Raw genomic sequence first — 16,501 nt, 5'->3', positions numbered from 1 at the left:
GCAGCGAGATGAAAGAGACTGTCTGGGACGTGAGGCGCTGACAGCTACAGGAAGAGTGTGAATCGAAAGTGTTGAGAAATATGAGATATGACAGGCATATCTAGAAAATGAGTTGTAGAGGGAGTGTTTCCTACAGGAATTTCATCCTTATTCACTTCCATCACTTCAGCGTGATGACGTACTAATGTTCTGCATTCCATGTCAGGTGCTTACAGACACATCTGGCTGAAATTATGGCTCGGACAGACGTACATTACATGAAGTACTCTTGTTTTTTTTTTGTTGGCAATTTCCTTTTGGGAACGGACCAAAACAGCATGTGGCTCTGACACACACAGAGAGCACAAATTATATTGCCTTGTGAGGAGGCCCTTTGACTCATTGTGGGAAAATATGAGTGGGTCCTTTTATCTACTGCTTGATGACTATGATAAGATATAATATTGTGTCCCTTGGACATACAGAAGTTACAACAAACACAGGTGATGATTTAGTCATTCTCAAATGTGATATTTGATAGAAGGAATTGACTGGAGATGAACGTTTAAAATGAACATATATCGGCCGATACTGATATGGTGGCCGATATATCATGCATCCCTAATTTATTAATAAGAAGTCTCTGTGTTCACTGTTTTCCTGCAAAAACTGTCTACTAAGTTGCTGTCAGTGTCAGCATGCCTTCTGTATAGCTCCAGGCAAGTTTCCAATACTTGAAAATGTACTGCAGATATAATCTACATTAAGGAGAGCTACTAAATCCTAATATCCATGAAATCCATAGCGTGGCAATCTTACCTTCCACAATAGCACTTTTTTTCCTTCTTGAAAAGTTCCTGAGTGCATCGTCTACACAGCAGGAGAGGTTGGTGGCTAAAGTTTTGATTATGATGGCATTTTCTGTTTGGGAAATTAACTATTTCTATACATACTGTATGGGAAGGACACAGGTTATTCTCAGACAGGTTCGTTTTTTGAAACCTGAGCCATGTTTGTTTTGATCTTCTTGTTGTGGTCTTGTTTGTTTTTTTAGGGGGTGGGTAGCTGGGTACTGAACACAAAGTCATAATTAGTACACGCATCTCCTGTTGTTATCATCCAGCCCCCTCCTGTACCCTGCATGGTTTGCTCAAGCTATTGTTTGTTATGTAACCAAAAACATAATTACAAATCAGTTTTTCTTGCAAATTTTTATTCGAATTTAGTTAACTTAACTAATTGGGCAGAAGTGGCCCAAAAAATCAGATTTTTTTGCTCATATGTGACTCAGATCAGATTTTCTCCATATATGTTTCCACTTCCATATGTTATCCTAAATCATATACAGGTCTGATATTTTCAGGCGAAACAGTCAAATCGGAATTCATGTGACTTTTACGTCACTCTATATATCGACATTCATCAAACATTATTCTCGTTCTCCTCTTCCTCATCTGCGTCCTCCTTATCGCCTGTGAGCAAATTCGTTGGCTTCCATGGCACATAACCTTATAAATGAACGTGTAAATGCTGACTTCAGTAACCCGTGTGTTTACTTCTGTATTACAGCGTGCTGCATGCCGTCTTTAATTATCCTTCTTTTGCACATGTGGGTCAGTTCAGGATTGTGACCTGTTCACACTGGAATTTGATATTGGCCACATTTAAAGATAATGTGAAAAGCCCAAAAAAAAAAAAAACAGGATCTGAGCAATGATCAGAGTTGAGCACTAAGGCTTGCAGTTTGAACGTAGCCTAAGAATTGTAACACTTTCTGTGCGTTTCTGTTTACGTCTTTAAAGATTTCTCAGGAGCTCCATTTACAGGAACAAGACATGCTGGTATTCGATTAATATGCGCACTGTACATTACAGTTTACATTACATTACATTGTTATCGTGGATACTTCAAAATACCGTGAATAATTCTAGATACCGTATTATCCCAATTTAAATTTCGCAAAAATGCATCTTTGCTGCTTTTCAGTCAACCAGCTATTGTTTAAAAATGTTTTGATCCTTTATAATAGTTTGCTATAGTTATTCTTATGCACTACAATCGGTTTGAAAAATTTATTTTTCAAAACGATATAATATCAAAAATTATATATTTTTATATATAAATAAATTATAGATAAAATTATATACATCAAAATTATATTTCCTTTATACCCTTGAATTGTATTGTTTTATTGTATTTCATTTTTCAGTGTTTTTTATTTGAAATGGTTTACAAATATTTTTTTTATGTGATTCAATACTGTATACCATGACAAAAGCAATAATAGGGAATATTTGGTACTACTGTCACAACAGAAACTTCATTTGTATTGTTGGAAAATGTATTGATACTTCAGTTTGTTTGATATATACCAGAACTATCTCTTAAAATGCATTTTATTATGTTTATTGTGATGACTTATTCAGGAAGTTATTCTAAAGAGTCCCCATTTGTTGTTGTTTTTTTTAAATTATAGTTTATTCCTGTACAGTGGTTTATGCGTGAATGCATACTGTTTAATAATAGTATACAACATGATGCAACCACAATTGCTAAATTATGCATTTAAGTTTGTTCCTTTAGAATTGAGTGAAGTGCCATAGAGATGTCTTGTGCATGTGGTGACCTCTAGGCTGGTTTAACATAGACTCACCCAGACGTTCACAAAGACTTTTGAAAGTTTCACCTCCCACACTGACAGCTATTTTCAGCACTGCTTAATGTTATGTTGACTGGCGCTGCAGTGATAATTGTGGCCAAATTGCTGCATTTCTTTTGTAAAAAAACAACAAACAAACTAATTTTTTTATTGTTTATTTAACATATTTAACATTTTATATGCTTGTTTGTTGTTGCATTGGGCTGTGGAGTGCATATGTAGTCTGTCTGAGCAGTGCTGTTCTCTGTAGTTCTCCTTAGGGAGACAGGAAATGTCACTCTCTGGCTTGGCCTCAGCGATGACCTCAGCGATGACCTCACCGACTCGGGTCCAGATGGTGTACAGGTCATCCACGCTCTGCTATTGGCTACTTTTTCGTTGCCAATGAAGTGTTTTAGGTCTGAAAAATATAGCCTCCCCAATTTCCCTTCTGTTTCCACAATCCTGTACGCCAGCAATTTCTCATATCACTGCAGTAATGAAGGAGCTGAATGTTCTATTTCTGTATTACCATACTTGCTCCTCACTAAGCTGGATAGGGCATTTAATGGCCTCTAGGTCAGCTATGTCATTTGATTAGTGACTATAATTAGTTTTCTGTGAGTAAATCTGATTTATGGGCTTACAGGAGACATCCTCCATCTCTTTAAAATGAATAATCCGGTATTCACCATCTCCTTAAAGCAGCCTTTTGCTAATATAAGAAATGCTTTTGTATTAAGGTCTAGTGATCTTTCTTTACAGTCCTGAATTTTGTTTATATGCCACTGTACTACAGATATATGCATTTACATCCTTTCTCTACTGGGAAAGCTGATCACAAATATTGTTGACTTGCGTTGAATTTTGTTTAATGACCTTTTTTTTTAATAGACAGTCCTTTCGCTATACCCCTCTCAAACTCCCTGTTACAAAAGGAACGGCATACAACTGCACTCATCAAGCCACTTAATGGGGTCTGGTTATGCTCTGACACATCTGGTCTGTAAAACGATCTTATTTAGTAATCAAACAATGATGTCCAGTTTGTTCTGTACATATTATGTTGAGAGTTTCCTTTTTATGATTAAAATTGACACGTGGCTCCCCCTGACTCAACAGATGGCTGGTTTATCAGATGTTACAGACAGTCTTTTGTTGTTGGAGTAATTTTTCTGGGGACATGAACTGTCCAAGTGCCCTTAGCACCACAAAACAACATTTGTTCCCATCCTCAGTGGCCCTCAAGTTAATGACCCCAGTAATGTGTAGCTTTACAAACATGCCTCGTGACCTAATAATGATTCAGGCACTAAAACATTTCCTCTTTATGAATGTTGCCCTTTCATTCATAACGCAGTCAGTGAAAGTATTTATGTTATTATTTCTTGCTCATTCTTTTGTTATAAATCATGGGGTGGTTTTGAAAATGGCAAAGGTCTTGAGTCTTACGAGTCAGTTCATTGAAGTAAACTGGAATGGAAAAGACTTTTTGATGACTGAAACACTACTAATGTGCCTTTCCTGCTTTTCTGTAAACGGCTGAGTCACACTTATCTGTGGTTTTAGTTTGACATTAAATTGCAAGTTTAACTTTCGTGTTTAGAGTTGGGTATGACTTGCATGTGATTGCCGGGTGCTTCTTGTGAGCCTTCTCTTTTTCTCCCTTTCTCACAATCTCCCTCGCTTTCATGGACCAGTGCCACCGACAGGAACTTGGACTGTAGGATAATAAAGTAATAGTTTATGTAACGACCTCTCCTGAGGCCTTTTCCATATGGTTTCCTCTTCCGGCTCCGCAGTCAGACTGATCACTTTCAGTCTCAAGCCCATGATTCATTGGCCACTTCTCCCAAACTTTTAAAGGACAAAGAATCTTCACTGAGATCATGTCATCGGTTCAAGGAAGCTGTATCCTGCCAAGACCACCGGCCATTGGCATCTGAGTGTTTATTGGGAATGGAAAAGTGTTGAGGAAGCTAGTTTAAAACTGTAGATTGTCAAGTGACATTTTATTTTATTTTATTTTATTTTATATAATTTTTCCATTTTTTATATTTAACTATTTCTTTTTTATATTTCTTTTAAATGTCTTTAGCTTGATCTGAGCTTGATTAAGCTTTTGCGTTACAGCTACTTCTGTATTTGATGTTGATTTGATTTTGTAAGACATTATTGTTCACATTGACAATTCAAATTGAGTGAAATTAAGCATTTAATGGGCATTGTGTTTTTAGGTTAGAAAAGGATCTCATTTAAAGGCAAAAAAATTTGCCCTTAAAGAATTCTGGAGCTGATTTAAATGCTACTGAAACGTTTTAGATAAGTTAGTAATGATGCTTTGTGTTATTCTCCAACACTGTAAAAAAAAAAACCTCTTTGCATGAGGGATTTATATCCTGTAGCGTTCTGAACAGATGTTTTACAGAAGCCGTTGGGATGAAAATCTAGGTTTGTAGTTGTAAAGGCTGAAAGTGATCTTCCAGTCTCCCTTTGTCTTTCTCTTCCACCTCCCCCTTGCATCTTCTCCTCATGTGATCCTTTCATTGGGCAGACAGACTCAAATTTCTGCCACCACAGGTCTACTGTCATTTTCGGGCCAGTCAGCTTTTGCCCCAGCACAATACCTACGGATCAGTTAACCACAGCTATAAATGTTTCACTGCTGCTGGCAACTGAATACAAGGTAAATTTTTCGCCTTTTTACTTTGATTCTCCTTTTTTGGGCAGCATCAAAAGAACTGCCATGTGGAGGCTGAATTAGGCCTGTCCCTTGTGCTGCTAGAGAGGAAGGATGAAAGAGAGGAAGAGGTGGTGCCCTTGGGCACTTCATTAAGCACAGCAGGTTGTAGTGAGGATGTGGTGAGATTTTAGAGCCCCCTTCCCCCCATCCTACATTCAGAAGGGAATTTTGGAAGCGCCTTGAGATAAACTATTTGAATGCTAATGTATGGATTAGCCAAAACAATGGAAAGCTTTTAAAAAAGGCATGAAATTAACAATCCCTGTTAACTTGCACCCTAAAATTCAGAATTAGTGGGTGGTATGACTCATGGTATGAGTAATTTTTATATCACGTAACCGTATATATGACAACATATATTTATTGCTGGAAATTCAACCCTAAATGTTTTGTAGATCACATGTAAAATATATTGTTTATTTCTGTTATTATAATTGTTTATATTATTATTGGATTCAGATGTTCTAATTCAAGATTCCAACTTGGGAAAACCCCCAAAGGAAGTGCTTTGCGTCTCTTTTGTATTCCATGTATAATTCATGAAATTTGGATAAAGTGCTGTAGATCTTTTTGGGGTCTCTCAGCTAGATTTTGGATAAATTGGAAGGACTGATATTAAACAGTGCCTGAGGCTTGTATTCTCTGATTCAAGTAATGAAGACAGGGTGGCATTTCTGCCTTTCCCTGCCCCCCCAACAGGCCGTGTGTGTGTGTGTGTGTTTTTTTGCATTTCCTTCCATGTGTGGCTAAGATTTTATCTGACAATTTGAATTTTGAACTTTTAGGCATACATGGGAATATCCAACAAAAATATCAAAGCGCCATCAAAGAACAATTTGCATCCATGAATTTATTTATGTTCTCAATCCCAGCCTTATCCAAGATGTCCATTGCAATGATCAGAGTTGCGCATTTACGGCTCCACCATGCTAGAACTCTGTAAGATTTTCATGTTATTGTTCACGTACTGACCTCACTTCCTGTCATTATTTGAGCGCAGGATGTTTGCCTTCTAGAAGATGCCTCTCCTGAGACGTTCATTGTCCTTTAAGACCCCCAGATTTTTGTTTTTTTTGTTTTGTCTGTGATTTTCAAAAAACAATTTGTTCCATTTTGAGGAGTTTCTAAAATCTTTGTGCTTTGCATGCAATCTGAGTTGAAGTTTGTATTTGGATGGTGAGTTAGAAATGGAAGAGAGCAGATCAATTAAACTAGTAAGGGTGCTCCGATCAGGATTTTTGAGGCCGAACACTGGAAGCAGTATCGTGCTTTCCTGTTCATCGATACCGATCGCCGAATAAATGGAAGGCTTCAAATAGACTCTGTGGGTCTAATTGAAGGCTTCTATTTAAGCCTTCTCTGTATAAATTAAATGTAGATACTAAACCTACTAAATAGCAGTGAGAAATTTTCCTGTTTGATTAACATCAAGGACACAGACGGCAGCAAGAATATTAGGCTTCTGTCACTTTAAGACCAAATGCATGGATCCAATATACTGATACACGTTATTTATTTCCCAACTGTTTATGTTCACTAAAAACATAACCAACTGTGTTTAAGCAAATACTCACCAAGCCAAGCATTTTAACATCTGTGTGTATTTCACTGTTTAGGCTCGAACCCAAAGCCCAAATTATACTTTGCTTGTCCGTGTTCCACTCCAACTCGGAGTAATAACTTTTTTTTTTTTTTTTTTTTAATCAAGCATGTCCTGATAATAACCATAGCAGTAACCATAGCTGCGGTGTCTATAAAACGGTGAAGTTTTACCACGATTGATCGCGCATAGTTAAATTCCATTTAGAAAGAGTCCATTCAGTCCAATCAAGCCATGAGTTCATCCATTAGATATTTGAAATAACCAACAGCAGTATTTAATGCTTAGTAACCAGTTGCAGAGAGTACGTTTGAGCCGCGCACCTCGCAGCCACGGCAGCTAGTAAAAAGCAGAATGATGTGTGAACGCAGACGTATTAAGCACAAAATGAGACCGTCAACTGTATTCTAGTGCTGTGTAAAATTTGACTGTAATGGTCCAAATACTTATGCTGCCGTCTCGTCGTTTTGAGGTAAGAGAGCCCCGGGATGTTTTCTTTCTTTTCAGATGCTCCTGCATAGAAGTTGTGCTGCTGTGTTTTGCCATTTCGGGTTTACCTTTTTATTCAGTCATGTCAGACTTTAGATCGTTCTCGATATTTTTGTAACATTGGCTGGTATTCAGCATACCCGGGAGCCACCATCATTGGGGAACATAAATAGCATGACAAATTGAACCATTCCACGTAAATCGACAAATTTACATAAACGATGTAATCGATTACGTCAACGCGTCATTCCAAAATGCCCTGCTAAAATCGCACAGCCCTGTTCCTTGCTGTCATTGCTGTAGGGTTGTTGTCGTTGCAATGTTTCCGTAATGATGTCGCAAATTTACTGTCTTTTTCAGACATTCGGTAGAACTGTCAGACCGGTGAATGTAGTGAAGCAATTTTAGCTGCATGGGCATAAAATATCGTCTCAAGTTTTGTGTCTCCTGATCAGCTCTTCGTATCGGCCTTTAGAGACCACCAATGAAACAATACAAATGTTTTCTTTTAGTGTGCTGTGTACTACAGTGTAATTGGAAATGTTTTCTTGTTGAGGTGTTTTTATGTAACCCCAAGTGCTACCATTATCTCAACTCTAACTAGTCCTAAGTTTGTTAATAGTTTTCAGTCTGTCTAGATTCATAGATAATCTTGCTTGCTGCTACAGTTCTAGTTTCCACATAAACGACTCACAATACTTTTGACACATTTTGTGTTTTTCTGTTCCATGTTTTCTGTTATCTGTTCTCCTCTCAGAATAATGTTCAGTCCAGCCTGACATTTACTTAAGGTCAGTTTGTTGACTTGACTTTCTTAGTACGTTCCTGGTCTTGTTGTGCATGATTGTTCCAAAGTGCACGTTATTCCAAATAAAAATGTTTTTCTTCAGAATATTTTTACCAAAAAAAACTGTCATACACCAACCACTAGAGATATAGAAATCTATTTAACTTTTGCAAAAGTTATCATTTGTCTTTTATTATTATTATTCATTAAACTGTATAAAGACTCAGGAAATTATGCACGTGTATAGTTGTTCAGTGATCTGTGAAAGCTCAAATTTATTAGTGTTTTCCCACAGTAGATGTAAGTGGCAGAGTTCTGCATATTGAAGAGCATGCTGGAGAATGTTTAAATTATGAACACACATATTCTTGTTTAGGATCATCAGAACAAAACAACCAGGAACTTCTGAGAGAAATGGAAAGAAACACAAAATAACTAGCGGAGAGACAAGAATCGTGAGATGGGAAAGTCTGGAAAAATGTGAAAGTAGCATTGCTGGAATCACCTTGCATTAGAGACCTCATCTTGAGGCAGCGGAGGGAAATCCAATCTCCTTTTGCAAGCACGACATGAAATCCTCAGGAAGCACATCTTTTTTCTCTCAGAAAATTCTCATTTGATGCGCATCAAAAGTGACTATAGCGAGTGGGCATACTTGCTTCTGCAGGGGGTCTGGGACGTTTCCTTCCCTTGAGACTTAACTTTAGGAACTCTATCAGGTTTCTGTAAACTGAGATTGGCCCACCTCTTTCTGTCTCCTAGCAACTGCAGTTGCCAGTCAGTCTGCGGAGGCGGAGCCTGGAGGAACTCATGGTATTAATTATTCATGAGTGCATGGAAGAGAAGGTGACGTAAGGATAGAAACTGAGCATGCTCGCCAAACTCTGGCACCAACCGTAACCGGGCACCAGCCAGAGAATTGGATGTATTATGCCAGCACTTGGCTGCTGCCTTTGTTTCATTTACACTGTATAATATATGAACAGGCTGGGTTTTGAGAGTGAGCAAAGATGTGTGAACGATTTTAATTTAGCGTCCATAGTCATGATCTTGTGTAATCCCTCCAGCCAAAAGAACAGACCCTCACAATAAGCTAACAGACCACCATCTCCTTTTCATCGGCAGTGCATACGGGCCAGTCAGAGAACACATGCCACCAAGAACCATGGCTCAAGCTGTTTGTTGGATGTCATAGGTGTGTTTTGGTGTGTGTTTGTGTGTATTTAGAGAGAACCTGCTGGTTGGCCAATCTGCCATTTGTGTAGTTCAAAACCCTCTGAACAAACTATATATTAGAGCTATCAATGCTGTTATTAATCTTTTCTTTTTAATGCTGCTATTTTCCCCCTCCTGGAGCAGTTAATATATCCCCACAGATAGATGGATTTTATTTTTATTTATTAATGTTTATATATGGTGTTTAAAAATTGAGTCAAGTCATAATTATACAAAAATGAGAGAGAATTTTTTTTCCAACTGATACTGAAAGAAAGCATTTTCCTTAGGGATGCACGATGTTATCGGCACAACATCGGTATCGGCCGATAAAAGCTTTAAATGACCATCATCGGCATCGGCCGATATGAATATTTCTGCCGATGAGCCTTGCCGATAGGGTGGCGTGTTTCCTATGTGCACGTGACGACCGTGAACATAGCATGAGTGCCAGCAACTTAAACTTCCAACATGTGGAGGCATTTCGAGCATGAGCCGGTTTGGTTTGAAATGTGCTGGGGACAGAGACGCGTTCGCAAGTGCATTTTCAGAAGTGCTGGGTACAATGATGCAGTAATTTTTTTTCTCTTTCGTGCAGGTCATGTTTTGAAAGACGATGTCCTGTAGCTTACTAATGTTAGCTCTCCAAGCTACTATGCTCTCCACAGAGCATAAAATATTCATTTTATTTTATTTTTCGTGTTCGCATTTATGAGGAAAAACAGTGACAATTCTCGGTTACGGACGTGACCGCTCTGAAAGCAGCACTAAAAGAGACTGCTTTAAAACTTTCACAGAGACCTCAAACAGAAAGCGCAAAGCCTTTCTAAGTGAATTTCGTTTTGTATTAATTGCATCTTAATTTTAATCAATGTTTCATTGACCAGTTGCCTGGATTTAATAAATAATAAGTAAAGCAGATAATAGATAATAGATATCACGACACGGAGGCACACGCGTGAACTGGAGTTCGTCTCATAAATGAAACGAAACTCAGCATAGCCTACTTGCCTCACAGACCTGAGAAGAAATATATATATTATCTACAGAACGTTTGAAATCATATTTTTAAACAGAACAATTCAAAACGAAAGAAAACTATGTAATCCGAAATGTGCATTTCTCTCTGGCGCGTTCACTAGCCTACTCCGAAGATCGCGAGTCAGTCAACTTCATCTTTGCAGCCGACACAGAAAACACTTGTTTATTAATAAACAATTAAAATGTCTCCTTGCTATATTTGACACATTCATAATAATTACTTTTGCGCTTCTTTGGGACAGCTTTTAGTTGCTTTATTGGCAGCGCCACCCTTACATGTTACATGAACGGGTCACCACCGCATCAGCACCGAAAACAGGGGAGCATTTGGTAGACCTGTTCAAGTAGGAGAAGATGTACATTTTTTATTTGAAAATTTATTTTTATTTATTTTACTCCTATGGACTGAAGTTTGAAGTCTGAACTTAAAAATAAAATGTGGCACTGGCATATCATTTATTCTCCAAGTGAAATAATTTACCTATTTTTCAAGGGTTAATGTCTGTCCACATTTGTAAAATTATACATTTATGGTAGAATCAAATGTTGTTTTGTTTGTCTTGTGTATTGCCTTATCTACAACACATGAGTGTAATATGGTAAAGGTAGTACAGGAGAGAGACTTGGATTTCTCTTCAGTAAAATGAAAGTGTAAATATATCAGGGGGAAAATTTGTATATATCGGTATCGGCATCGGACAAAATTAGTTTGAAAATATCGGCATATCGAATATCGGCCAAAATGCAATATCGTGCATCCCTAATTTTCCTCTTTACGTTGAACGTGTGAGTATTAATCTAGGACACTCCAGTTGTTATGCATCACTTTAAGCCACACCTACTCCAGGAACCGGTAACCCTCTGTGCTGATTGGTAGCAACATTCTGTTTATCTGTTCGCTCATTCGGTGATATGATTTATGCCTATTTCAATAGAAGTCCCTCTTTACACTGACCATAGACCACATTTCTGGTTAATCTAGTTAATCTTTAGAGTTTAAGGCTGGGGGCTGTTCCTATGCCCTTTAAAGTATTTAGGGCATTAGTATAATGCCAATTTTCATAAAGCAGAATGAAGATTACCGTGTGAGCGGGTAAGAAGTCAGAACTCGCTGATGAGAAAAGTCTGCTTTTGGCCATTCATTAAGTTCTTATGGAGATTATGTGATTATTCTGCGCTGTTTACACTAAGATCAGATGCTTTTCAATAATTTTTGTATGTAAATATATGCGCTGTATGAACATCTTTGACCTTAGCATAGATATGACCATATCACAGCTTTTTTCAGAGTCCCTGCCTTTTTCCATTCATCAGCGGCTCTGCATTTGGATACTATGTGCGTCTTGTGTTTTTAAGAGCAAAAATTTGTTCTGTTTGATCATCCCCCTTATGCCTGTCACTCAGACATCAAGTTTTTTTGTCAAATTGAACAGATAGTGAAACTGAAGCCCTTCTCCTCATGTGAGGGAATGAAGACAACGGCTCAGTGTTTAAAGAGAATTTACCAGTCTTTTGGTGCTGATGTGTGAATGGTCTCTTACTGGTATCAAGCCAGAACGCCGTTGCTTGTGTGAACAGCATATTTGTGTATTTACCAGTAAAGCCATTCTAGTAATTTTATGGTAATTTACCGCAATTGCTGTGTGAAAGGGGCTTAAGACATATACTAGTATTTTTAGTACTTTAATAATGAGTAAAGGCGAAGCCAAAAGTACAAGAATAATTACTTGGAAAACATGCAATATAGATACACCTAAAGACTACATTACATCTTTAAAAATGTATTAATTTATTACATTTACATATAAATAAAGAAAGAAAGAAAGAAAGAAAGAAAGAAAGTAAGTAGTGCTCAATAGCATTGTGTCCAGACTCAGATGTCACTAAGAAACGTGCCTGATTAGTTTTCTTTTTGCTATGATTCTAAACCAGCCTGATTTACTGGGCTTCTTTTAACACAAGCTAGTTTGTCATTCAGATGACTAGTTAATTTTGAAAATGTCCCTAGTATGTGGTTATGATTCATCTCAGTATTTTTTTACCTTAACTGCTGTGTATGCGTGTGTGTTAAATGACACTTAAAGGCTGGCAGATGGTGGGGGGATACTGTTTTTCCACTTGAGTGAAGCATCAGCTTGCTGCTAAGGTGATTTCCTCGATTTCAGCATCGCCCGGCATTGAACCGACAGGACTGTGTGTAATACTCCCTCCCGGCCTGGAGAAACACCCACACACGTCTGCATTATGTTTATGCAGCTCTCATCAGTTCTAGGGAGCTCATTTGGATTTAAACCTCCCACCCCATGTGATTTGATTGTCAGGTGCTGTCGTTGAATGGCTCGCTTTGTTTTGCAGATTCTGCCTGTCATGACAGTTCTAGCCCAGAGTAATCATTAGCTACTGAAATTGTGTGCAAACAGAGCATGAGCGACGAGATTCCAGTTTTATCTTAATTGCACTTTATCGTCCCCACTGTCTCTCTCTCTCTATTCTTTCTTTCATTCTCTGATAAATTAGGGATGCAGTCATTAGTTAAATAAGATGCTGTCAGTATAACAGAAACATCCAAGTCAGCTCAAAATACAAGCCACTGAAGAGAAGCCAATATTCTTGTATTGGCTTCACTGAAGTATTGAAGTGTTAGGTTGAATATTAAGTGTTAGGGCTGGATTATATTTATGAGATATTATCTGATTGTTGACCATATTAATTTTAGCAAAAAAATATAGCCTATATTTTAATAAGGCGCACTTTTGTAACATCATTTGAAAGTGATTTCTTTTATATTTCTTTTTATTTGCAGTCAGACTATCTGAAACATTGTTGCCATAACTCATTGCTATGGTTGCGTCTCACTTTGGACTTGAGTCACTTGACTGACAGATTGGCCATTCTGACACCGCGAGCTTCATGTTTTCTAACCTTAAATCCACTGTTGCAATTATTCTGCTTATTGTATACAAAATACAAGAAGTTTATATATCATTAGTCCCATATTCATAATTGTGACCGCACATTCTGTTGACAATGTCTACCACTGTATAAAATGATTGTAGAATTGTTATATTGCAGTAACTAGTGATAGATGCACCTTTTTTTTTTTTACATTTAAACCCCTGAGAAACACTTTGCACACCCCTGTATACTTTGGATTGATTTTAATAACTTAAATATTTTTTAAGTGTGGACCAAGTACTAGGAAAATACAAGTGTAGGATCTGGACTCTGTATGGGCAGATACTCAATATTGGAATATTGAGTTTCTAACTCGGATTGGAGGTACAAAAAACTTGATCTGGACATGCATAATTTGCATGTTAAATGATAGATTTTAGTATATTATATATTATACTATTAAAAAAGAGTATCAAATTTAATATCTGCCTTTACATTAACATCATTATTGGCTATTTTATACTGACCAGAATTTTAATATCCTGCATCCTCATCCTTATTAAACATTGATTCATACAGCAATTATTCTTAAATAATGCACATTCTTAGTTAGTGTTACCACTGACTCTGCTTGACCTTTCATTCATAGAGAAAACTCAGAGGTCAAGTAACTTTCTAGAAAACTCTGAAACAGTTTTTTGCGACTAATGTTTATCTCTGTGTAAATTTTGTTGGGGTCAGTGTGTTAATGTGTCATTGCCATCCTGTAGTGCATGTTCTTGGTGTCACAGGGAATTGTCAGGGATCTTTTGCTGGGTTCACTAATGGGTTTCACTGCGTTTCTCATCAGTCGTGTGTTCCATTCCTTATGACGTTCATCAGAAGTCCTCAGGGGAAGGCTGATTAAATGAGTTTGTAATCTGTGCTGTCCGTAAGGTGCTGTAATGCCGTTTGTTCGTTGTTCTCCAGTGGAGGAAGTACGCTGGCGGCCTGTCAACTCCAGAACAAAGCTCTCCTCTTCTCCCTTGGCGGGAGCGCATGTGGTGTAGTGGTTTAAGATCTGAGCTGGAATAGCTTGTAGGTTCATAACCTGCTAGCTGTCTTAACCCCAGGTTGGACTGTGGACATAATCAGTCACATGTACCTTAAAATGATCATGTCATCATTCAGGTCATGATATATGACCCATGTTGAGAAGTCATGTATGTATGCATGTGTACTTATTAAAAAATGATTAATATTACATCATGGTTTGATATTAGTTGTTTTGGTTTTGTGATCAAGTCTTTGAAGCTGCTTTACTGTGTCTCTCGTCTCCTGGTGAACAGTGGATATACTGTCTTGTGCCTCCTGTAAACAGACTGGCTCGGCCTCGGGCTGATTCACAGCTTGTCTGTCTCTCTCTACTTCTCAGAGATCATCATCATAAAGCCTCGTCTGACCCATGACAGACTGAGACTATACAGCTTGTGGCGGCATTCACATTCAGTTCATAAAGACAGGTCTTCAGTCTGAGACCTCACCGGGCTCCAGACTTCAACTGCAATGGTCACATTTGTGACAAAAAGTAAAGAAAATAAATAAATAATAAAGAAATATTTTTAATAAATAATTATTATATGTAAGTATATAACTAAATTCTAAGTAGCCTACATAATAAAAAAAATGCATTAAAATTGTTCTTTTTTTATTTTTATTTAACATACATTTTTTATATAATATATACATTTTTACAGAATTTTTTTTAACATTTTAATTGATTGTGATCCCTCTATAACAAAAAAGTTATTTAGCTACTCAGTGTTTCATTTTAGGTGCTTCTTGTTCTTGTTCTCGCTCTCAGTCTGGCTACATCCGAGACTTTACCATAAATAGTCCTACAATGTAAAGCTGTAGATGCCACTTACTCCTCCGTAGAGTTGTTTTTTGCTCAGAACCCAGATGGACTGTTTGGATCCACCGTGTCTGTGCTGTCGTGTTGGTGGTGAGGAATGTGATGTAACAGTCTTTTCAGCTCATCCGATTCTTCATCCAAGCTGGCTGTATGAAGAAGGCGGATATCTTTCAGCATGTCTGAAATAACAGATAAAAGCAGTGAGATTTTGTGAAGCAGGCTGGCACCTACATTTACAACCCAGTATATGTTTCTATGGGCTTCTCAGTGGGTTGCGCTGTTGCCTCACAGCAGGAAGGTCCCCGGTTTGAGCCCCATCTGAGCCAGGAGTCCTTTCTTTGTCAATGTGGGTTTCCTTTGGGTGCTTTGGTTTTCCCCACAATCCAAAAAACATGCAGTATATGTGAATTGGAGATGCTAAATTGTCCATAGTTGTGAGTGTGTATGTGTGTTTGGGAAGGGTTGGGGAAAGACCTGGTGACCTGCCCCGGAAAATCATCACCAAGAAAATTCATGGACTGTCTCTCGTGTATGGCAAGAGATGGCCCGTAGAATCACCAAGAAAATGATTAATGAAGGAATAAGTTTTTTTATAGCAGGATACATAACTGCAGAGGAGTTTTTCCCAAAACTTTGACTTGACTTTAAATATGCCTTATAAGAGAAGAGTGATTTTCATCTTGACTTGGTTGAAAATGAGTTCAAAGCAATGAAACAATCCTTGTTTGTTATGTGGATGTTTATTTAGCATTGATTTATATTCTGCACTCACCCTGCAAATGTTTAATATTCTTCAAACAAGTCCTTCCATATTCATGTTTCCTGTCTGGCACCAGCAGCCCAGTGACAGATCAAACTCCCTCTCACTGGACCTCTCTCTCTTTTCCGCTTTCTTCCTTGATCAGGACCAGTTCGAGAATCTCGACAAACACACGCAGTGGGGAATCGACTTCCTAGAGCGCTATGCAAAGTTCGTCAAGGAGCGTCTGGAGATCGAGCAGGTCTATGCAAAGCAGCTACGGTGAGCATCTAATAGGGGTTTTATTGTGTTAATAAAACATGAAATAAATAGGCTGAATAAAAGTGAATGATTTAAGTGAGTAGTACTGAAGCACTGGTTCAGATTCAATCTTTGTAGCCATGTTTCGAGAGGTGCACACAACTACATATTTATAGAATCATCTGGGTTAATTTCTTGAACAACTAGCTGACTAATTGGT

General features: G+C 37.9%; 1 protein-coding gene across 4 annotated transcripts in view; it reads left to right on the top strand.

Annotated features, from left to right (window-relative positions):
• The window catches only part of fnbp1l (formin binding protein 1-like), a 51,279-nt gene that overhangs the window by 16,636 nt on the left and 18,142 nt on the right, over positions 1-16,501 (top strand). For all 4 annotated transcript variants that reach the window (XM_084086623.1, XM_084086622.1, XM_084086621.1 and 1 more), the window contains exon 2: positions 16,187-16,302. In XM_084086623.1, coding sequence (XP_083942749.1) covers positions 16,187-16,302 — 116 coding nt within the window. The remainder of the gene's footprint in view (positions 1-16,186; positions 16,303-16,501) is intronic.

The sequence above is a fragment of the Abramis brama genome, assembly GCF_963993115.1.
Source record: "Abramis brama genome assembly, chromosome: 16".
Classification (NCBI taxonomy): Eukaryota; Metazoa; Chordata; class Actinopteri; order Cypriniformes; family Leuciscidae; genus Abramis; species Abramis brama.
The sequence above is the reverse complement of the archived record's forward strand: the minus strand, read 5'-3'. Positions and strand labels throughout refer to the sequence as shown.